We start from the raw sequence: 22,255 nt of genomic DNA, 5'->3' as shown, positions 1-22,255 counted from the left end.
TAGCCTGATTCCCATCAGAGAAGGAGTCAGACTTTCAAGAATCTTCTGTGAGAAAGCAGCCAGAAACCACAGTCGACCCGGGTCACTCCTGAATCATGTCGCTTTTGCTTTGCTAATGGTCCCTGCTCACAGATGCAGGCTTATGTTGAAAGCCTGTGGCACAGCTGGAGAGCAGAGAGCTCGGTGGTTTTAAAAAGAAATGAAGACAGGGATGTTTAAAGCAGTGTGCTACCTTGATTCTGCCAGTCCCTGTGCGTGCGCCTGCACCAGTGTGGATAAGAGTCTACACGTGAAGGCAGATAAGACTGAGAGCTGGTGATAGTCCCCTCTGCACTGACCAGTAATAAGTGTCAGGCTCCCCTGATGCGCATGGAGGAAATGAAAGGATACAGGGCAGATAACGAGCATTTCTGCACCAACATTGCTTTACACTTGATCCTTCCCGGTCTAAATGATGCTCTGATTTGGGTGCTCCTCTCTTAGGCTTCCCACATCCTGTGATCTACTATGGCTCTGTAATGTGAGGCACAAAGAGCCATGCAAGCAGCAAGGAGAGAACTCCCTAATCAGGAAGTTCCTATGTTTAAGCTCCCCGCTGCAACACATCCTGATCGTCTCCGGTAACTGTACAAGACCAGGAACTCTATAACCACTTCACACCTCCCGTGCTTTATAATAAACGATTGAAACTTAAATTATACACCAAAGTATATGCACACAAGAGTCCAAAGTAAACATTAGATTCCTTTAAACTATTTACACTACCATGTCCCCTTGTCAATGGCATTTACTTGGTCCGGAGCAGTATTCTAAAGATCAAGTCTTTGCGGGGCTCTGATCAGTCTTCCAGAGCATTTACTCACTTGTATTGAGATTGTGCATAAAGTTCCCTGTGGACAGGGCTCACTTCCGGACAGTGTAGGTCCCAGATCCCTTCTTTGTTGTGTTGGGAAATATTGAAGAATCCAAAGTTCTTTTGGAGTCTCCACTAGGTAGGAACTGGGAGCGTCTGCCAAGTTCTAAACAGCTCCAAATGTCTGAGAGCTTTTCAGCCAAACTTTGTGGCCTGCTCTCAGTTCAAGCAGCGCTTTTGTTCTGTGTGGAACACTGAATTTTTGTGATTGACACATTTTTATTTCCGCCCCCAGTTTTCAAAATTCCTTCAGATCTGGCCACTTAGGGCTAAGTTGTAGTGATGCCACAGGTGAAGATGCCCTTACTCATCTTCCCATTAGAGGTTCTGCTGGAGATAGTTCAGACGCAAGAGGTGTTGGCTGATATACCAGGAGTGCTTTATACAGCTCCACTGATTTTTGCAAACATCCTTTTAAAGTCTGTCCTGCTCTCTCCACCTCCCCATTGCTCTGGGGGTAATATGCACTACTAGTGTGAAGTTCAAAATCCAAGTTCTCTGCAAATTCTAGGAATGTTTCAGAGATAAACTGAGGCCTGTTATCAGATATAAGGACTTCAGAAACTCCATGTCTTGCAAACATTGACTTGAGTTTCTGGATGACCTGTGCCAATGAGGTCTGTGTAAGTATAGCCAAGTCAATATATCTGGAGAAATAATCAACTACAATTACATATGTTTGTCCTTTACAGAAAAACAAATCTCTGGCTAGTTGCTGCCAAGTGTAAGGGGGCTGTTGCCCCCTTACTCACATTCAGTGGGGGTGTTTTAGTTTCTAGCTCCCAGTACTAAAAAGGGGGAAGGGTCAATGGGGAATCAGGACCCTGAGGCTGACAGCTCCCAGGAACAATGGGGAGAGGCCAATGCTCCAGGTCAGCCTGAATGACAGGGCGGGCAGGCTAATCAGGGAGTCAGGAGGCCAGGGAGGTCCCATCCTTGGTGTGAGCTGGAATTGCCTGGGTCAGACCGAGTGGGGCCGAGCTAAGGAGAAAGCAGGGGCCCAAGCTGAGGAGGGGAGCAGAGCTGGGCCAGATCCAGAGAGAGCAGCCCCTGTCCTGGGAGCAGAGCTGCAGCCCCAAAGCCAGAGGCACAGCCCAGAGAGAGCAGATTTGCCATGGGGAGAAAGCTGCAGCAACCAGAGCCAGAGGGGCCAGAAAAGCAGCCCAGGAAGCAGGTCTGTGCTGGGAGCAGAGTCACAGAAGCAGCCTGCAGAGCAGACCTGTCCTGGGAGCAGAGCTGCAGCAACCGGAGCCAGAGGGGCCAGAGAAGCAGCCCAGGGGGCTGGGGGCAAAGCAGCAGCAGTGCAGAGACCGAGTGGTGGGGCTGGGGCTGGAGCAGTCCGGAGCTGGGTGCGGTGAGCAACTGGGGGGAGCGAGGGGACCCTGGGGAGCAGGCCCAGCCCAGGGAGACGCCTCAGCCAAGAGGCTGGGCCAGGCTTGGACTGTAACCCCGACAGGGCGGGGGCGACACTGGGAAGAAGGGTCCTACCACTTAGAGCCTGAGAGCGTGAGGCCACCACCAGAGCGAGTGTCCAACCCACAGCATCCCTACAGCACAGCCAGGGCCGGAGAAGGGGCCTGGGACTTACAAGGAGCAGACTGTGAACTGCCCTGACGTTCCAGAGACACTGTTTGTGATGTTCCCTGCCACCGAGCGGGCTGATGTGTTTCCTTTCACCTTTCCCATTTTCCCTTATTCTTTTTAAAATTAGTTGTTGATTAAATAACTTGCATTTGCTTTAAATTGTATATAATGGTCAGTGGGTCAGAGAAGTGCCCAGTGCAGAGAGAGTACCCCGGAGTGGGGACACCCTGGCCCCTGTCCTAGGTGACCACAGCAGGGTTGGGGGTCGAGCCCCCCAGGAATCCTGGGCCCAGCCTTGTTAGGGTTATAAGGACTCTGCCAGACAGGAGAGTGAAAGGGGAGTCCTCCAGGACAGGGAGGCCACTGGGTAAAGGAAGTGGGAGCGAGGACTCAGATCCTTTTGCTAACCCACTTCACTGGGGTAGTGCAAAAGCCAGGAAAGTTCCCCACAATAGTGGGACTATTCCCCCGCTTACACAAGGTCTGTCAGGTAGTTCTGTGGAGAGTAGCGGTCCTGGTGATTGTTTCCCGCTCTTGTTACATATCTTGCCCTTGCAGCCCTCTACTAAGGTCTTAATTTGCCTACTCAGACTGGGCCACCATATCGATTCTTGGGGTCTTGCCCTGGATTTGTTTATACCTTGTTGTCCCTCTCAGATTTGGAGAGCATCACTTTCTGAAATACTGTGGGGATAAGAATGCACCATCCCTGCAGAAGCAGGCCATTGGTCATGTGAAGGTCATTTTGATTCTGCCAATATGGTAGCAGGTTTGTTGGCAGTTGACTTCTTCAACCCCACCCTCTTTGGCAGAGGTGAGTCAGTTTCTGGCAGGTCTCGTCCTTTAGTTGTTCACTTCTAATTTGCTGAAGTCTGCTGGCAGATGCTGGAATTGCTGCCAGAAAAAGGTCAGTTTAGACTTTGATATCTTTCTCTAAAGCCTTTTCCTCTTCCATTGGTGGCTGCACATCTGGGGCTCTAGGTAGAAAGTCTGCCTCTCTGAATGCTTTCCCTGATCTGTGTTCAGCGTTGAGAGAAAATTGAATCCGCCATAGACAAAATCTTTGAATCCTAGGTGGAAGGTCATCCAGTTGTTTTGAACTCAATAATGCAACTAAGCATTTGTGGTCTCTTTCTGTATTAAAATTCAAGCCAAACAGGTAGGCACTGAGCCGTTCACGGCCCAAGTGACTGCTAGAGTTCCTTTTCCACCGCTGCTCGGTTTCTGTGACACTTCTTGGTATTAATGCACCAGGTCTCTGATCTCCTTCTGGCTGGGTGCGCACTTCTCCTGAACCATACGAAGATGCATCCATAAATTCATAGATTCATAGATATTTAGGTCAGAAGGGACCATTATGATCATCTAGTCTGACCTCCGGCACAATGCAGGCCACAGAATTTCACCCACCAACTCCTGCAAAAAACCTCTCACCTGTCTGTGCTATTGAAGTCCTCAAATCGTGGTTTAAAGACTTCAAGGAGCAGAGAATCCTCCAGCAAGTGACCCATGCCCCATACTACAGAGGAAGGCGAAAAACCTCCAGGGCCTCTTCCAATCTGCCCTGGAGGAAAATTCCTTCCCAACCCCAAATATGGCGATCAGCTAAACCCTGAGCATATGGGCAAGATTCATCAGCCAGATACTACAGAAAATCCTTTCCTGGGTAACTCAGATCCCACCCCATCTAATATCCCATCACAGGCCATTGGGCCTGTTTACCATGAATATTTAATTACCAAAACCATGTTATCCCATCATACATATCCTCCACAAACTTATCGAGTTTAATCTTAAAGCCAGTTAGATCTCTTGCCCCCACTGCTTCCCTTGGAAGGCTGTTCCAAAACTTCACTCCTCTGATGGTTAGAAACCTTCGTCTAATTTCTAGTCTAAACTTCCTGGTGGCCAGTTTATATCCATTTGTTCTTGTGTCCACATTGGTACTGAGCTTAAATAATTCCTCTCCCCCTCCGGTATTTATCCTCTGCTGCTATAGTTGGATACTTGACCAAATATTGTGCCAAAACAGGTGGAGTTGTCAATAGTTCTTTTATTTTATGAAATGCATTTTGTTTTGTGCTCCCCCAGATCTACATATTGTGACCTTTCAGGAGATCCCTTAAGGATTTTGTTAAATGAGTTATACTTGGTAAGAGTTTCCCCACAATGATTTGTGATGCCCAGGAATCTCTTTCCAGCAGAAATATCTTTGTATTTGGGTTAGGTGAGTAATGCCTTCCCTGAATTTGGCTTAAGGGGTGTTGTCAGTCCTTGTACTATATATATTATTTGTTGAAGAACTTTCCATCCTTTCTCCAGTTTCTCAAGGAATTGGCCTCAACCATCCAATGTAATGTTACTCGCCCCACATAGAATCTTATTTAGTCTTTGCAGATCTTCTTCATCCCGGGATCGGTTATAATTTTTTTTGGAATTTCAGTGACTGCTGCCCAAGTATCAATTTTGAATTTAAGGCTTCAACCATTTAGAGTCAAGCTTGTGCACCAAGGTGTTGCCTGCTCTATTGAGGATATAGTCTCAGAATCAGGGATTCGTCATCTGATAATAGCATTTCCCTCTTAAACTGTTCCCACTACTCTTGATAACCTGTATATTGTCCCATTTTGTGGCCTCTCCCACATTCCATCTGTTTAGCAGGCCATTGTTGCCAGCTATGGCTTAGTGTCTTGCCACACCTTCCACAGCTTTTCCAAGCTACCCTCCTACTAAGGGTCTTTGCTCTCCCACTCTCTACTTGTGCGCTGTTCTTAGGTTGTAAATTCGGTCTGACTGCTCCTTTCACATTTGGGTCTTTTCTCTTTCCTGTGTCAATATTATTTGATACAGTCCCGTCCCGTCCCCGCCAGGCTGCTAGCTTGTGAGTCACACTGCTGTTCCTTATGGTTTCTTGCAGTCTCACTTTTGCTATAGCTTTTGCTACTGTGAGATCTGGGTCTAACTGAAGCTGTGCAGATAAACTGATATCTCTTATACCAACAACTATCCTGTCTCTTAGTAGTTCTTATTGTCACATTCCATATTTGCAATGTTCAGCAAGACTATGAACTGCAGGAGTAAAAATCTCAGCTGTTTCCCCTTCTTCCTGGCACCTCCTATAAATTTGGCCCTTTCATATGTAATATTCTCTCTGCCTAAGAAATGGGCATCAAAAGCCTTTCACTTTGGAGTATTCTTTCTTTTTCTCACCAGTGAGAGGTAAGGTACATAGGACAGCAGCATCACCCTTGGCAAATATCAGAGCATTTACCTGGTGTCCTTGTGCTTTCTCTGTTAAACCAGAAGCCACCTGGGATCACTCAGATCTACGGATCCAGCAAGGATCAAAACATCCCGCAAAATCAAACGTCTCTAGCGGCACCATTTGCGCCATGGGCTCCATTGCTGCGCTGAGACAGGGCTCTGCCTCCTTCCTGCTGCAGCTTTCACAGGCCTCCTCCCTGGCTTTCCACTTTCCCCACTCGCTCACCACCCTGGGGGCCTCTTTCCTTTCCTTTACTCCTTATTTAGAGAGAGGGATTCACTCACTTTTGACTCCATGTCATGTGAAGATATAAACACAGAGAGCCATGCTTTCAGCAGCGGCTAGAGGACATCCTGACCAAGAAACTGCTATGTTATTAAGCTCTCCACTGCAGCTAGGAACTCTATCACCACACCACAGGTTCTGCCTACCTTGAAGAGTATGATCTAATGGTTAGAGCGGAGGGTATGAGGGTCACAATTCCTGTGTTCCAGGCCTAGTTGTAGGCGGGGGGAGTGTTGTCTAATGGTTAGAAGTAGGAACTGGGGGTCAGGATGCCTGGGTTCTCTCCCCAGCTTTATTATGTGTCTGCAGTGTGACCTTGGGCAAGTCACTTCCCGCCTTTGTTGCTGAGCTCACCCATCTGTAAAATGGGAATAATGAACTGACCTACCCCTGGGGTCTGGTGAGGCACAATTAGATGATGGAACTCACTGCTACTGGATGTCATGTAGCAAGACTCTACGAGAGACTGGACATTTATATGGATAACAAGACCATCCAGAGTATAACAGTTGATGCCAGTTTTTTTGAAATCCTGCTGCTTCAGGATCCTGCTGATCTCTATCTATTAGGGATCAATATGAGGCCTTCATGGGGGACAGGTGATCCTACATCTGCTACAGTGAGTTTAGTCACACATTTCTCTGCAGCATCTGCTGCTGGCTACTGTCAGAGATGGGATACTGGAACAGATGGACCTCAGGGCTGATCCAGTCTGGTGATTCCCATGTGATGCTTGCCACGTATTTTGGGACTCTTAGCTGGGATGTCCTATATGCAGTAATAATCAGCTGTTGAAGAAGAGCAGAGCAGCAGACTGGGTAAGTTACAAGGGAAGTCTTCAGGGTCCTTCTCTGGCTGAGTCCATGTGGCTGAGAGCCACAGCTGTGACAAAGCAGCAGGGCATTTGACTGAAGGAGCCCATTGCCTGCGCCTTCCTTAAACTGATCAATAACAGTTCACACTGTGGGCATTTAGGTGGCTGTTATTCAGTTTCAGAGTGAACACAGCACTGAGATTAATGGAGAGACCGTGCATGGATCCCTTCATTGTGCTGCTGCGGACACCCACTTTCTCCCATTTTCAATTTCTTTCTGCAGAGGAAGGAGAGAGCGTGGCATGTGCAGTAATGGCATGGACATTCCTCCATTCCTCAAGGCTTAGAGCTAGCTTCAGAATCTGAGTGTGGAATGCCCACTGGGGGGCTCCTTTGTCTGGGAGGGCTGACAGGGATGCAGTCATCGGAGGTTAGGTAATGGAGGTTGGAGCCTTTCTGCCTCTCATGTGGATCTGGCCAACGTCTGTGGCAAGCCTAAGTCTCTCCCACTGGATGGTCTGAGAGGAGTTTCGTGGGTCTCTGAGTTCTTTTGAACAGACCACAAACTCCCATCTCAGATGATCCCAGCAGAAGCAGAGACCATGGCTCTTTGGACTTTTTCCCAGAGGTCTGAGTCCAGTGCTGCCACAAAGGTACTGCATAACCTCAGGTAAGTCACTTACCCTCTCTATGGCTCAGCACACCCCATCTGTAAGACAGGAGAAATGATACTGACCCCCCACAGGGTATAATTAGATGGTGGAACTCACTGCCACAAGCTGTCACTGAGGCCAAGAACAGTGAGAGGGGAGGAGAGGTAAAACCAGGGACTGGTGACAGAGGAAGAGTTAGGAGAACAGTTGAGCTGGGTGCATGCAACCCCTGGTTATCACCACACCAAAAGCAACATCGGAGTGGTGAGAGAACAGGATTCCCATATGTAAGCGTCTCTCGGCGTCATCCTGCTGAGGAGGCTGTCAAGACGCCTACAGCTGACTTTGGAGTAGCTTCTGAGTGAACCAGCCAGCTGTCTGGTAGCAGGAAGCCTCTCCAGGGTGTCCCAGGGAACAAATGCTGTTCTCAGAGATGCTGGCCAGTGCAAATCCAGAGAAATTCAATTAGCTTCAGTCGAGTTACCACCAAGGTAACAGAGATCACAACCCGGTCCTTTGTATCAGCCTCTCAGCAGCGAGTTGCACTCAGCAATTTGCCAAATTCTCATTTTATTTACCCCTGTGGGACAGAGTGCTGAGAGCCCGTAGCTGACCCAGCACGCTGACCACGTCAGCAATAATTAAGTCCACCAGGAAAGGCTTGATGGAGGTGGAGAGTACTTAATTGCCTAAGCAGACTTGGCATTGATGAGCTAATTATCCCACCAGCTGGGGAGGCTAGTTAAAAGCACAGGAAGGATATGCAATGGGAGGGGGTGCTAGCAGAGGCTGTTGGAGGCTAGGTCTCTGGCTGCAAAGAACACTCCCACTTCCTGGAGGAAGGGCTGAGGGTCGAAGGACACGGTAGGTAGACATGTTGCACAGGGATTGTGATGGGAATTTGGTGGTGGTAACATCAATAAAACAAAACACCCAGAGGTGTTGACAAGCAAGAAGCCTCCAAGACTCTAAGGGACCCCAGAGTGGGAGAGAGCCTGCCCTGTGACACCTGCATTAATTGGACTGGCTGGATTTACAGTGGTGTAAACAGGAGCAGATGACCCTGTGCATCTGTAGAGCAGGGCTCTGATTCCCCTCGCCCATAACCCACTGTGGGTCGGAAATGACTCCAGTGCCATTATGGCTGCATGAGACAAATGAGGAGGGGAGAAGGAGGTGCAGGATGCTAACAGAGCACATCTAATCCTGTCAGAGACCCCAGAGCACATGCAGGCAGCCTGCCCCTCAAGGGGGGTGTTCATTCAAAAGGGGTTTAACAGAGCGTTCTTGGTGGAAACAAGCCCCTAGCAGCTGCTGACACCAACCTGAGACCTGCCGATGATCTCTCCAGAGAGGTGCTATGCCCTTTTTGTTAATGTATCATGTGAGAGCTGCACTAGGTCTAGGGTTGCCAGTTCAGGTTGGACATATTCCTGGAGATTTCATCACGTGACATCATCTTTAATTAAAGATTAATCTTTAATTCCTGAAGACTCCAGGCCAGTCCTGGAGAGTTGGCAACCTGTAGGCCCCATCTTTCATAACGGGCAGAGATATTGGTATCTCGGCTTTCTCCTCCTCCGTCCATCTTCCTTTTTCTTTTTCTTTCTTTCTTTTTGTTTGTTTAATAGCGTTGAGGGAGATCTGAAAGGGAATTCCTTCTGGAAGTCTGGCCTGGGAACTTTAATGTTAACAAAACACCAGCGACTGTACAAATTAAGATCAGATTGGAATGGGATGAAGAAAGAACATCACTTTTTCCATTCCCCACTTAACCCCTGAATCCCTCCTCTGCTCCCTTCCCTCCGACCATCCTCCTCTTCCTTCCAACAAAGAAACAGGGAGTTTAAGCTCCTGGGCTTGTTGTGAACCAAAGAACCTCTCTGAAGGGGGAGGCCCAGCTCACGTCGTGTTTATTGTGAATGAAAGAATTGAGTGAAAAGCCAGTTGGAAAAGAAAATACCTGACACTGGCACATCTATAAAATCTTTAGTATTTATTTTTACTACCAAACACTAAATCAGAGCAGTCTGTCCACCCTGGAAACTTTGGATAGGAGGTGCGGGAATTGAAAGGCTAGGGGTGTTTTTCTTAAAGGAGCTGGGACTCAAACCAGATTTTCATGGGATTAAGAGCATCTGTATCCTGTCTTTTTAATTGTACTAAAATGTGCCTACCATGAAGGATTTCATCCCAACTAGAAGCGAGGTGAGTGGTGTTTTATATCCTGAGAAATATGGAGCATTTTATGTGATAATAAACACTTGTCTGTATTCTCAGTGGGGCTGGTAGCACTGTCTATCATTAAGGTTGCCCAACACTTCCCATTAGAAGGCCCTGTTTTCAGTTTCTTATAAATTTGCCAAATCATAACAGTTTTGGCTGAAATTTTCCATGCCTCAGGCTGAATTTTTTTTTTTAAACTTTCTGCAAAAATGTTTTTTTTTCCAGAAAGAGGCTGGGGAAAGAGACATGTTACAGGGTTTTTTTTCATGATCATTTCATTGAGATGCTCCCATGTTTTGGGGCAAGGACTTGAGATTTGCCAGGGGATCGTCCTGGTGTCAGGGCTATGCTGTCGGCCATCTCTGTGATCATACACCCAAATATGGCTGAGCTATAAGTCTTCATTCGCACATGCTCAGTGGAGACTTGTTAGAGTTTGGCAGCTGAATTCTCTGAAGATTCCATCTGACTGAGCCTGTGCAACAGTAGAGTAGAAATAGAACTCAGGAGTCATGACACCCAGTCCCCAGTGCTCACCATTAGACAAGAGACACTCACTGCCTTTGTATTAAAACACAGAACCGGGTTCCCTAGCAGCTTTAGAAGCCAGAAGGCTGTGGTAGCCCTGCACTGAGCCACCAACATATTCCTTCTATTCCTTTTGCAGCTTTTTGACTCTGGTAGGGGGAAGGGTGGGGATCTTTGGTGTTATTTCACCCTTTATTTTGAAACAGGAGGGAAGAGGTGGGAAAGAGTGAACAATCAAATAGTGTCGGAGTCCACCCAAATCTTTTCTCCTCTCTGCCTCCACAATGAGTTTGTTGTCTAAAATAAAACTCAGACCGGCTTTGAGGGGGTGATTTCATGTCTCCTGATTGGCTGGGAAGAGAGGGAGTCCCTTCCTTAGGAAAAACGCAGCCAAAGACAACATGAGCAACAAAATGTTACAATGCGTACTTATGATCTCACTTGCTTTAACAAAGCAGAGTTCATTAAAGGCACTTTACACCGTTACAAAAATAAACCCTGCCACACACACAAGGGTCCAAACAAAAGGGCTTTATAAAGACAATTCCCCCCCCCTGCTTTTTTTTAAACCCAGGCCCAAACACATGTTTTTTTGTTTATTGTAATGGATTCTGCTGCCTTCCTTGTCCTGGAAAAAAGTGCACAAGTGGAAAAGGTTCTGTCCATGCTGTAGTGTAGCCCGTGGCATCGCAAAAAGCCCAGCTCATTAAACACAGCTGCATCAGCTGGGAATTCAACAAAGGCGGGGCAGGACTAAGGAGCGTGCGGGAGAGAGAGTACAGTACACACAACGCTGCTTAATCTGTCCCCAGTTTTCTGGTGGGTGAAGCCGTGGGCTTAGAAAGCCATTGCTCCCTGCCTCTCTGGGTTGGATTCACTGGGGTGCTTACTCAGTCCTTTTGAGGTAGATAAATTGATTTGCAAGCAAGTTAGAGCATGAGCTTTTTGGGGCTGAGGCTGTCTTTTTTGTTGTATGCACGGTCAAGCACAATGGGACCCTGGCCCCTGGCTGGGATCTCTTGGTGCTACCAGATAATGAATGATAACGTTTGCTCTAAGGTCTTACAGGTGAGACCTTAATGGGCACTCGTCCTGTCCTGAGAATCCTTTGGCGAATTTTCAATCCATCAGGGTGCCCTTGGCCAAAATACTCTTCCCTGTTGTATTCCCATGGCACTGTTGATGATTGGGAGGCATTTCCCCAGAGTTGGCTGCATTTCAGGGGGAAAGTTTGGAATATGGACTTTGTGAAGCTGCTTGGGAGGGATGATGCTACAGTGGTGACAAATAACATGTTTCAGGTGTTAATTGCCTTGCTTGCTGTCTGGCCCACTAGGCACTCCTTAGCTCCTTCTCCCAGTCCAGCAAGCTAAGGGTGCAGGTTACAGTGGGACTTGTCTTCACACCTGATCTCAACAATGCACTGCACTAGGCAAAAGGGGTGAGGCTGTATGCTAGAGGGTCTGTTGCCTGCATGCTCAGCCGAGGTATCTTCTGTTTCTTTTTGGGGCCTATTCCAAGAAGAAAGTCCGTGCTCTGAAAGTCTAGGAGCTTAGCCTGGGGAACTCAAACTTTTTTTTGCTGGGCCTCCTTTTGAAAATATTTCAGGCTGTGACAACCCCCACACCACCACTCTTGGTACTGGACATAGCTTTTGCGGCATCAGTGCAGATCCTTCCAGAGCTAAGTAACTATGCCAGGCCACCCTCACTTCTGCACTGCTGCGGGCGGTGGCCCTGCCTTCAGACCTGGGCGGCTGGAGAGTGGCTGCTGCTGGCCAGCCACCCAGCAATGAAGGCAGAACTGCCTCCATCTTAGCCTATGACAATTTACCCAGTCTCAGTGAGACACGTGTTCCCCTCCATATCCACGCAGGAGCTAGTGACTGTTCTGCTTACCCACGTGGCTGCTGCAGTCTGACTCACCACTTTGTTAGAGGGTTATAAGCCCCGATGTACTGGAGGAGAGACGTAGAACAACCTCTAGCTTCATAGCCAGCATTAATGTCTTGTCAATTTTAAGGCCAGAAGGGAACCGTAGGGTCATCTGAGCTTCCACATAACACAGGCATCGTCTTTACTTCTGCCAGCCCAGGGCCTCAGCCCAAGCCGCACATCTGCGCCGGCAGACCAGCTACTAATAACCTCCTCACCCCGCTGGGACCTGAACCTGCACTTCCTAGCATAGGCAGCCACTCTTAGAGCCATTAAGCCGCTGGAGCTAGATAATAGCATCCCCTAGCACTTTTTATCCATAGAGCTCAAAGCATCTTACTAAAGAAGAAAAGGGGGACTTGTGGCACCTTAGAGACTCACAGGTTTATTTGAGCATAAGCTTTCATGAGCTACATTTTCCACAGTATGCGTCCGATGAAGTGAGCTGTAGCTCACGAAAGCTTATGCTTAAATAAATTGGTTGGTCTCTAAGGTGCCACAAGTCCTCCTTTTCTTTTTGCGGATACAGACTAACATGACTGCTAGTCTGAAACCTCACTAAAGAAGGTGATCATCATGACAGATGGGGAAACTGAGGCAAAGAGTGGTGACTCGCCCAGGTTCATGTGAGCAGCAGAGCTGGGAAGAGCCCAGGTCTCCTCACGCCCAGTCAGGTGCCCTACCCGCTGGGCTGGGCTGTACTGCCTCAGGTTAGTTCCCAGTGCCTGTAAAGTACTTTCAGAGCCTTGGGTGAGAGGCACTAGTGTATATACAGTATATACAGTAGATCCTTGGACAGCAGCATTTTGGCCATTGTGGAGCCAGGAGAGATGGGAGCAGCCTAGGGCTTTCTAGAAGACTGTAGTACTCAGTGGCTCATCACGGATTTTGCTACACGTTGAACTTCGTATTGCCCTTTCCTCCCATTCCTGTTTCCAGTATGGACAGACATAGCCCTGTTTATACACTCCTGTGATTTCCCTAACTCCCCACCTCCCTTCGCTGCAGATCCGTACGCCACCGTCTCCTTCCTCCACCAAAGCCAGAAGACGGTGGTGGTGAAGAACACCTTGAATCCCACCTGGGACCAGACTCTCATCTTCTACGAGGTCGAGATCTTCGGGGATCCCCAGAATGTTGCCGATGTCCCCCCCAACATCGTTGTGGAGATTTACGACCACGACACCTATGTAAGTGTTATCATGCACCGTGCGGACCTATCTGCAGGGCTGGATTAAGGCGTAGGCAAACTAGGCATGTGCCTTGGGCCCAAATTTGAGGGGCCCCCCGATTTGGCCCGACCACCCCTGTCATAATGGAGCCAAACTTGAGTGGCGCTGTGACCACATGTTCCGGGTCCAATGCCACTCGCTCTAATTTGGCCTGGCTGTCTCTCTGTCATGATGGAGCCCGGAGCCGTATGGGGAAGTAGGGCCCAGATGTACGTGTTTGACTAGGCCTGAGTGATGGGTTATTCTGTCCCTCTGCACCTGCGTGTGCTGTCAGCCAGAGACTCGCTCTTTCTGTAATGTTTCATGGGCAATGACGTACTTTGCTAGGACGGCCTCCTACTCATCTCTCTGCAGCTCTTCGAGGGTGGGGGACTGGGTCCATGGTTAGCGTGCTGGACTGGGGATCAGGAGATGTGGGCCCAGTTCCTGGTGACCTTGGGCATGTCGTGCTCTTTGCCCTATTGCCCCTTGTGCAAAGTGGGGATTGTGGTTTTTTAATTTCTCTCACCCTTATTTTTGTTTAGATCTGAAGCTCTTTGGGGGCAAGGACTGTCTCTCACTAGGTGTTTGCACAGCACCTTGCACAGTTGGGCCTTGAGTTCAGCTAGAGCCTCTTGGCATGGCCTAAATATTACTAATAATTGCTGCCTTGTGTTCCAACTGTTGTGACCCTTCTCTCCTTGTTTTGTGTTCTATACCCTGCTCACATCTTCTCTCTGTCAAAGCTGGAAGGCCCAGATGCTCTTAACTTCCATTGTAATACCTTTCAGGATTTGGGCTGAAGCTCTCTAGGGGCAGGGACTGTTTTTTGTATTATATTTGTACAGCACCTAGCGCAATTGGTGTTCCCTGCTCCTGATTAAGGCCTCCAGGTGCTACTGTAATACAGATCATAAAAACTGCCCAGTACTGCCGCTTCTTACTTCCTGAAACCCACTCCCTCTCCACTCCCCCACAAAATAATGTTGGGAGAAAACCCTTTCAAAGCCTAAATGTCATTCACGTTCCCATGGTCATGGACTTTCTAGCTTGGGAGTTCCTGCAGACAGTTTAACTGGCCAACTCCTGTGATTTTATTGCACATTGCTGATAGTGGGTGATATTTTACTCAAAGTGCCAGCTCCTGGAGTCAGGTGCTTCTGTGAGAATTTCACCTTTCATTTAAAAAATGTAAATTTCTAGCCATGATGGTTACAGAGAGAAGCTTAAAAACATGACCCCTAAAGGCTCCAAAGCCAGAAGGCAAATTTAAAAGCCCCCAAATTTATGATTTTTTAAAAATCTCACGATTTTTTAACCCAATCTCATGAATGTTTTGCCCTGACTCCCAATGTTGGAATGAAAGGGGTTAGCCATAGCAAGTGAGACCGGTGGGGGGTAGCCACCTAAGCCAAGAAATAGGACTATGAGCGAGGCCTCCGCGACCTCCATGACAGCCAGTGTGTTGCTTTCAGGGTGCGGATGAGTTCATGGGCCGCTGCATTTGCAAACCCAGCTTGGAGCGCTCCCCGAGGCTGTCCTGGCACCCTATCACTAGGGGGAACCGAAGTGCAGGAGAGCTGCTCGCCGCCTTTGAACTGATTCAGAGAGAGAAGGTGAGACCTGGAAAGGACTTCCCCTGGAATTATGAAACCAGATCTCTTTGGAATCTATGGGTGCTTAGCAGGGTCAAGCTTCGAGCGTGCAGGGGCTGGGAACCAATTTGGGCCAGTCCACATGGGCCAGTTTGCTGGCTAAAATAGCTCTCCAGTTGCCTGCAACCAGCTTTAACAGATGCAGGATATTCCAAGGGCACGGGTCATCTCAGTGGTTCCTTTCCCGTCTTGGTTGCCACATTTAGGCGGGGCTGCTGCTGTCTAGCCCAGCAGCCACCTGAAAGGAGGCACTTCCTGCCATTTGAGGCCAGCGGTTCCTTCATTCAGCTTTTGCGAAACCAGAGCATTGGCTGCCTGGTGCCCCTACCTCAGTCTCTCTGACTCTGGAAGAGTCCAGCTCAGACTGTGGAGGCGTTGCTCGCGGCTCTAGAGCTAGGGCTGAGCTGGGATTTGGCTCCTTTGTGCTGCATGGAGAACACAGTGGATCCTCCCCACAGTTGCAGGGCTCACCCTGGGAGCCTAGAATGAGCTTCTGGAGGGTTTGTATGTAGAGATGGGAAGAGCAGGCTGAGCAGCAAGCGTCCACGTCAAGTGTCTCTCCTTTAACAAGCTGATGGGAAAGCAACTGGTCTTTGGCCGCAGACCAGTTGGGAGAGACTCTTCTTTGGCCCCATAAGTGCTTATCTTACCCCCCACCATGCGCAGGCCGCCCCCGCGCCGTCTTCACCTCCGTGTGCTGTTCCACTCACCCGGGTTTGGCTGCTCCCCAGATTGTCCCAGTGCCAGGAGAGTGCGTGGGATGGAAGGCGAGGGAAGTGGCTGCTTCCCCAGGAAATGTTAAGGTCGCTCATTGAGTTCTCTCCTCCCTCCCCCTGCTGCTTCTCTCTCCCTCCTGCTCCAGGATCTAAGCGGGAGACGCGGGACATTCAGGCCCTGCTGTTCTAGAGCTCGGGGTCTGCACTTGTGATGTCCTCATTACCAGTGTTTGGCATTACCAGTAGCTTGGGGCTGTGGGTGGGTACAGGGCACCCCCCACATGCATGGCAGACAGTGGAAGAAGCAAGGAGGAGCTGTGTGGTAGGGAAAAACACCTTGGGGAATGAGACAGGCTGCCCAGTGCGTGGGCACCCCGAGCCAGCTGGCCAGCGAGAGCTATTGACCTTGGCAAGCGCCAAGGTAACATTTCTGGCCGGAAAGAACAGCGTGGGTGAGTGGCTGCCAGTAGAGAGAGAGGGAATTGGTTGGGGGATGGTTGTGTGGGGCTGATGGAGGACACCGAATTTGACACTCATTGGCCTTGCCGTGTGTTAACGTCTCCAGAGATAAGGCAGGTATCGTGATAGCGTAGCCCATGCTTACACAGCGGCCGGACCACGTAGGTGCATATGAGTCTCTAAAGGCTTGACCTTAACAGAGCCAGCTTCTGTAGCTCAGCCAGTAGAGACTCGTGCACTCTGACCCGGCCGTCCCGCGTTCAGTCCCCACAAACAATGATCCGCCCAGGGATGTGGCCTTACCGTAGGTCCCCAGAGGCCTGGGAAGTCAGTTGGCGTTGCTGGGAGCAGGACCTGGCTGTGAGGGTGTGAATGTTCTCGCAGAGAACAGAGCAGAGGCTCTCTGGTGACAATGCAGGGATCATCCACTGACGGTTTGTGTTTTGCTCTCCACAGCCGGCTGTTCACCATCTCCCTGGCTTCGAGGTAATGCTTGCATCACAGTGACCACTCTGAGGGCCTGAAACACTCCCCCAATGGTCCAGATCCCCAAGCCCCAGCTCTAGCAAACTCCCATTAATGTCCTAGGAGCTTTGCCTGAGTCAGGCTCCTGTGATCCGTCCTGCTCAGATTGATTTCACTGCTGACGTTCCCTTGACTGTGGAGCTCAGCCCCCAGGCTTGGAGCCCTGTGAGCCGTCCCCAGAGCGGTGGGGGAGCTTCCTCTGAGAGATGCCAGAGAGATTCCTGCTCTCTGTCTGCCGGCTGCTGGCCTCTGCAGCCCAGGCCCCACGGGTTCTAGTGATGGCTGGGTTTAACCCTTTCATCGCAACATGCCATGTTAACGGCGCCACAGCACAGCCCCCAGATCAAAGGGTTGTGGCATCCCCATCAGCACAGCCGCCTTTCCCCCCCTCCTTGGCCTGGCAGGCTCCATCTACCCTACCTACCACCTGCTGCTCCTGCCCCCACTGGCATCCTCACCCACCCACCATCCTCTCTGCCCTGCTCTGCCCTGTACCACACTCCTGCTACACCCGCCCCTTCTTCCCCCTTGGAACAAGTTGGCAAGAGGGGCTTGGGATGGAGGAGGCCGGGTGAAGCTACATGGAATGTTTTCATAGTCTGAGCATGGACAGCCAGGTTTCACCCTGAAAACAGATACAGGCATAATGTGTCTCATGCTACACAGGAGAGCTAGCCAGAAAATGAACAAATGCTTTTGGAAAAATTTGAAATTTCAAAGTTGGTTCCATTTTGGGAGGTTTGAAACAGAGCAAGTTGTCATTTTTCTGACTTCTTTGGTAAATTTTCAAAACTTTGAATCTTCTTTTATCTCCTTCCCATCTTTTTCCTTCTTGCCACTAAGTGCAATTAAATACATGATGTCCAAGATTTTATTTTCCCCTAAATTGTTAGTTCCACCCCACCCCCTCAACTTCTCATTTTGTTACTCTAAAATTGTTAAAAACTTCTCCACTTTTTGTGAAGTTACAGAGCAGCAAAAGGAAAAAATGAAACTAACTCTGCCACTTGTAAAGCTTCAAAACTTCTCTAACTTTGAAAAGGTAGAGGAGTAGCAGAATTACAGTGTTTCCTTTTTCCGTTGGCTATTTTGTAGCTTTTCTAAAGTTGAGGAAATTTTGAAAAAGTTAGAGTGGAAAAAGAAAAGTAGGGCTATCAAGTGATTAAAAAAATTAATCATGATTAATTGCATGATTAATCATGCTGTTAAATGATAATAGAATACCATTAATTTAAATATTTGTGGATGTTTTCTACATTTTCAAATATATTGATTTCAATTACAACACAGAATACAAAGTGCACAGTGCTTACTTTGTATTTATTTTTATTACAAATATTTTCACTGTAGAAAAGAAACAAAAGAATTAGTATTTTTCAGTTCACCCAATATAAGTACTGTAGTGCAATGTCTTTATCGTGAAAGTTGAATTTACAAATGTAGAATTATATACAAAAAAATAACTGCACTCAAAAATAAAACAATGTAAAACTTTAATTCACTCAGTCCTACTTCTTGTTCAGCCAGTCGCTCAGACGAACAAGTTTGTTTACAGTCGCAGGAAATAATGCTGCCCGCTGCTTGTTTACAACGTCACCTGAAAGTGAGAACAGGCATTGATATGGCACTGTTGTAGCCGGTGTCACAAGATATTTATATGCTAGATGTGGTAAGGATTCATATATCCCTTCATGCTTTGACCACCGTTCCAGAGGACATGCTTCCATGCTGATGATGGGTTCTGCTCAATAACTATCCAAAGCAGTGCAGACTGACACATGTTGGCTTTCATTATCTTCCGCCACCAGCTGAAGGTTGATTTTCTTTACTGGTGGTTCGGGTTCTGTAGTTTCCGCATCAGAGTGTTGCTCTTTTAAGACTTCTGAAAGCATGCTCCACACCTCGTCCCTCTCAGATTTTGGAAGGCACTTTAGATTCTTAAACCTTGGGTTGAGTGCTGTAGCTATTTTTAGAAATCTCACATTAGTACCTTCTTTGCATTTTGTCAGATCTGCAGTGAAAATGTTCTTAAAATGAACCGCATGTGCTGGGTCAGCATCTGAGACTGCTATAACAGATCAGGGGACATACAATTTTCCCCCAAGATGTTCAGTCACAAATTTAATTAACACACTTTTTTTTTTTAATGAACGTCATCATCATGGAAGCATGTCCTCCGGAGTGGTGGCTGAAGCTTGAAGGGGCATACAAATGTTTAGAATTTCTGGCACGTGAATACCTTGCAATGCTGGCTACAAAAGTGGCACACAAATGCCTGTTCTCACTTTCTGGTGACATTGTAAATAAGAAGCGGGCAATATTATCTCCTGTAAATGTAAACAAACTTGTTTGACTGAGCGATTGGCTGAACAAGAAGTAGGACTGAGTGAACTTGTGGGCTCTAAAGTTTTACATTGTTTTGTTTTTGAGTGCAGTTATGTAACAAAAAAAATTCTACATTTGTAAGTTACACTTTCACGATAGAGATTGCACTACAGTACTTGTATGAGGTGAATTGAAAAATACTATTTCTTTTGTTTATCATTTTTACAGTGCAAATATTTGTAATAAAAATAATATAAAGTGAGTACTGTACACTTTGTATTCTGTGTTGTAATTGAAATAAATATATTTTAAAATGTAGAAAAACATCCAAAATATTTTATAAATTTCAATTGGTATTCTATTGTTTAACAGTGTGGTTAAAACTGCGATTAATTTTTTAAAATCATGATTAATAATTTTAAGTTAACTGCGATTGACAGCCCCACAAAAACCCCTCAGACCCTCGATATTCATTCTATGGTGCTCAGAGGTGAAAAGACATAAGGGGAAAAGTGGGAGAAAGGGACACATAGAAAAAAGTTACGTGTTTGAAATGCGGAGATTTTCATTTTTGATGAGAAAATGAACTAGTTCAGGGAAATTAAAACTTTTCACAAAGTTTTGAGTTGTGAAAAAGGCAAGTTTTCATTAGACAAATATTCAAATGAATTTTTTTTGTACCAGCTCTATTCTGAGCAGATAAAATATCAGCGAATGATGGCCGTGCTCTACATGTATGGGGTCACCTCTCTCTTCAGCTCTGAGAGCCGTCTATGGCCCTCCTGCCCTTTCTAGGAATCCCACAGCTGCACTGGCCTTGTGCAGTAGGACAACTTACTAACAGCTGGGGGCCTGTGGACTCCCTACCTAAAGGGAGAGAGGGACCGAGCTAGGGGCGAGATGGCCAGTAGGTAAGGACACAACAAATTGGACCCCGGGAGCAGAATGTTTTAATCACCTGTGAAATTGGTAGCAGGGCACCACAGAGACCTTGTGGCCAGGCACCCTACCCCTCCCTGTTAGCCTCCTTTTGTGAACCCTGTAGGAACTCCACACAGTCTCTCTTCTGGCTCAGAGCACCCCCACCTCAGGCTGGTTTAATAACAGAAATGGTTCACGCAATCCTCAGCATGCCAATCAAAGTCCCTAACTGTAACACGAAGGGTTACACTCAGCGCTGGTGCTTCTGCTGCACACAGAGCCCTAACTCTGCCCGGATCCTTTTCTGGCCAGAGCGCTAGCCTTGACTTCCTCTCCCGGGCAGCCAGAGCCCACGCTGTCCAGCTGCTCTTTATAAGGAAGCCCCTGATCCGACCCAGGTGTGTTTCCTTTGTAATCAGGGTTGGCTGGCCCAGGCCCTCCAGCCCTTAAAACCAAGCCACCCTGTTACACGTGCATTACGCTAGGCAGCTAGCTGTAAGAGCGACTGGCTCTCAGATGCATCGTTGCCTGTATTGCCCTGAGCCATGACATCAGCATTACTTTCAAAAAGGGGCTTATTTCCAAACAGCTGCAGGATGTTTCCTGCGGTGCAGAGCGTGCATGTGTGAGTGTGTTAGATAATGATATTTTAATGTCCTTTCTCTCTTCCTCCTCCAGAGCGAGCTGTCCGCCAGTCTGGATGAGGTGAGCTTACCGTGTCTGCAGAGTTGTTCGTCTCTTCCCCATATATTTAGTTATGATTTTATATGAAATTCTGCCCAACACGGGCAAGCGATCGTTTTGATGGGTGAGCCCAATGAATAGCATTAGCTTTTTACTTCTATTAGTCACCTGAGGAAAGATAGGTATGTGGATTTTGTGCCTGATCTGGGACAGTTTTCTAACAGCAAGGCAAGTAGGGTGAAATTCACTCTGGTGCGGAGGACTGGCGTGATGCTTCTGCACCCTTAATTCTTAAGTGGGTCCTAAGTGATGCCTGGGCTTTGTGCTGGGCACCTGCTCTGGGGTGAATTCCATCTTTAGTGAGGTGCTGACGGGTGCGAGGGGTTTGGGAAGTTGCAAGATGGTGGTAGCTGGAGAGCAGTTCAAGCTGTGAAGTTTAGATTGACAATCCCCAAGATGTGGAGTGTTTGGGTCAGTTGGGCTGCCTTCGACCCGCTGCAGCAATTAAGGCCAGACACACAGCTTGGTCCCAAATCGTAACTGTTCCAAAACATGGGTGTCCCTGGGTCTGGTGATTTGGTTCTGGCCCGTTATAGAGATCAGGCCTGGATCAGGACTTTCCCCAAAAGTGTGGGTGATCTTTAGATCTGGTTTGGGCCCATCTCTAGTTGCAAGAGGAGTTAGAGTTATGCATGCCTCAATTAACAGACCTGATCCTGTCACTTAGTCAATCAAGGTTCATGCCATTGGATCCCTAGGTCCTGGGTTTGCTTTTTGTAGTATGAGTGGGTTGCATTTTCACGTGGCTCTGTTCAGCCCCAGTGCAAGCATGTGTAACTCTGCTGGGCTGAACAGCTGCACCTGCTTGCACCAGGGATGAAACCGTGCCAGCCCACATCACCACTCTTGGTTTCCTTTTTCAGCAGCCTCGGCAGACAGGCCAAAGAGCTGACTAGGTTGTGGAGATTCCCTTCTCCCCCTCTCAAAGGCAGGGTAGGGCACTGCTTGGAAACAGAACTTCCATCTTGGGAAAAGTTCTGGGTTTTCATCCCGAATCAGGACAAAATCCCCAAACAGCTGGAACAGAAATTCCACAAGGTTCTGTTTTGGAAATACTGGTGGGGAAACTGGTAGCCCAGGGAGCTGGCCACCCAGGGAGCCAGCCAGCCAGGGAAACTGGTAGCCCCATTCTTGCAGAATGTTTCACTTCTGTCTAATCAGCATTTTCCGATGTTAGAGTTTTGATCAGCTGTTTTCAATCCAGCTCTTTCCCCCAGCGCCAAATACCCCTGGGCTTGGTGCTTCCTCTCTGGAGGAGAGGGACTTACCCTCATGCTTTGCAGGCGCTGAACTGAATTCTGCCAGGGAAATGTAACCATCTCTTTGCTTTTTCTCCCCCACGGCCATTTCTGGGATTGGCGCTCCACAGCTGGGCACACCTGCCTTCTTCTACGAAGGGCTCCTGCAATGGGTACCATTCAGTCTCCAACCCTTGACCCTCCCGTTCCTCTCTGCACATGGCTGGGGACTAAGCAAAGTCCCAACAGAGCTTCCCAG

General features: G+C 48.1%; 1 protein-coding gene across 2 annotated transcripts in view; it reads left to right on the top strand.

Moving 5' to 3' along the window:
* DYSF (dysferlin) overlaps window positions 1-22,255 on the top strand; it is a gene marked incomplete at its 5' end in the record, with an annotated part of 306,191 nt that overhangs the window by 182,751 nt on the left and 101,185 nt on the right. For both annotated transcript variants that reach the window (XM_084626184.1, XM_084626183.1), the window contains 4 exons: window positions 13,211-13,392; window positions 14,889-15,029; window positions 16,700-16,729; window positions 20,693-20,719. In XM_084626184.1, the coding sequence (XP_084482310.1) occupies window positions 13,211-13,392; window positions 14,889-15,029; window positions 16,700-16,729; window positions 20,693-20,719 (380 nt within the window). The remainder of the gene's footprint in view (window positions 1-13,210; window positions 13,393-14,888; window positions 15,030-16,699; window positions 16,730-20,692; window positions 20,720-22,255) is intronic.

This window comes from Lepidochelys olivacea (assembly GCF_965140295.1).
Source record: "Lepidochelys olivacea isolate rLepOli2 genome assembly, chromosome: 4".
NCBI classification, from domain to species: domain Eukaryota; kingdom Metazoa; phylum Chordata; order Testudines; family Cheloniidae; genus Lepidochelys; species Lepidochelys olivacea.
This window is presented reverse-complemented; position numbering and strand designations above follow the sequence as displayed.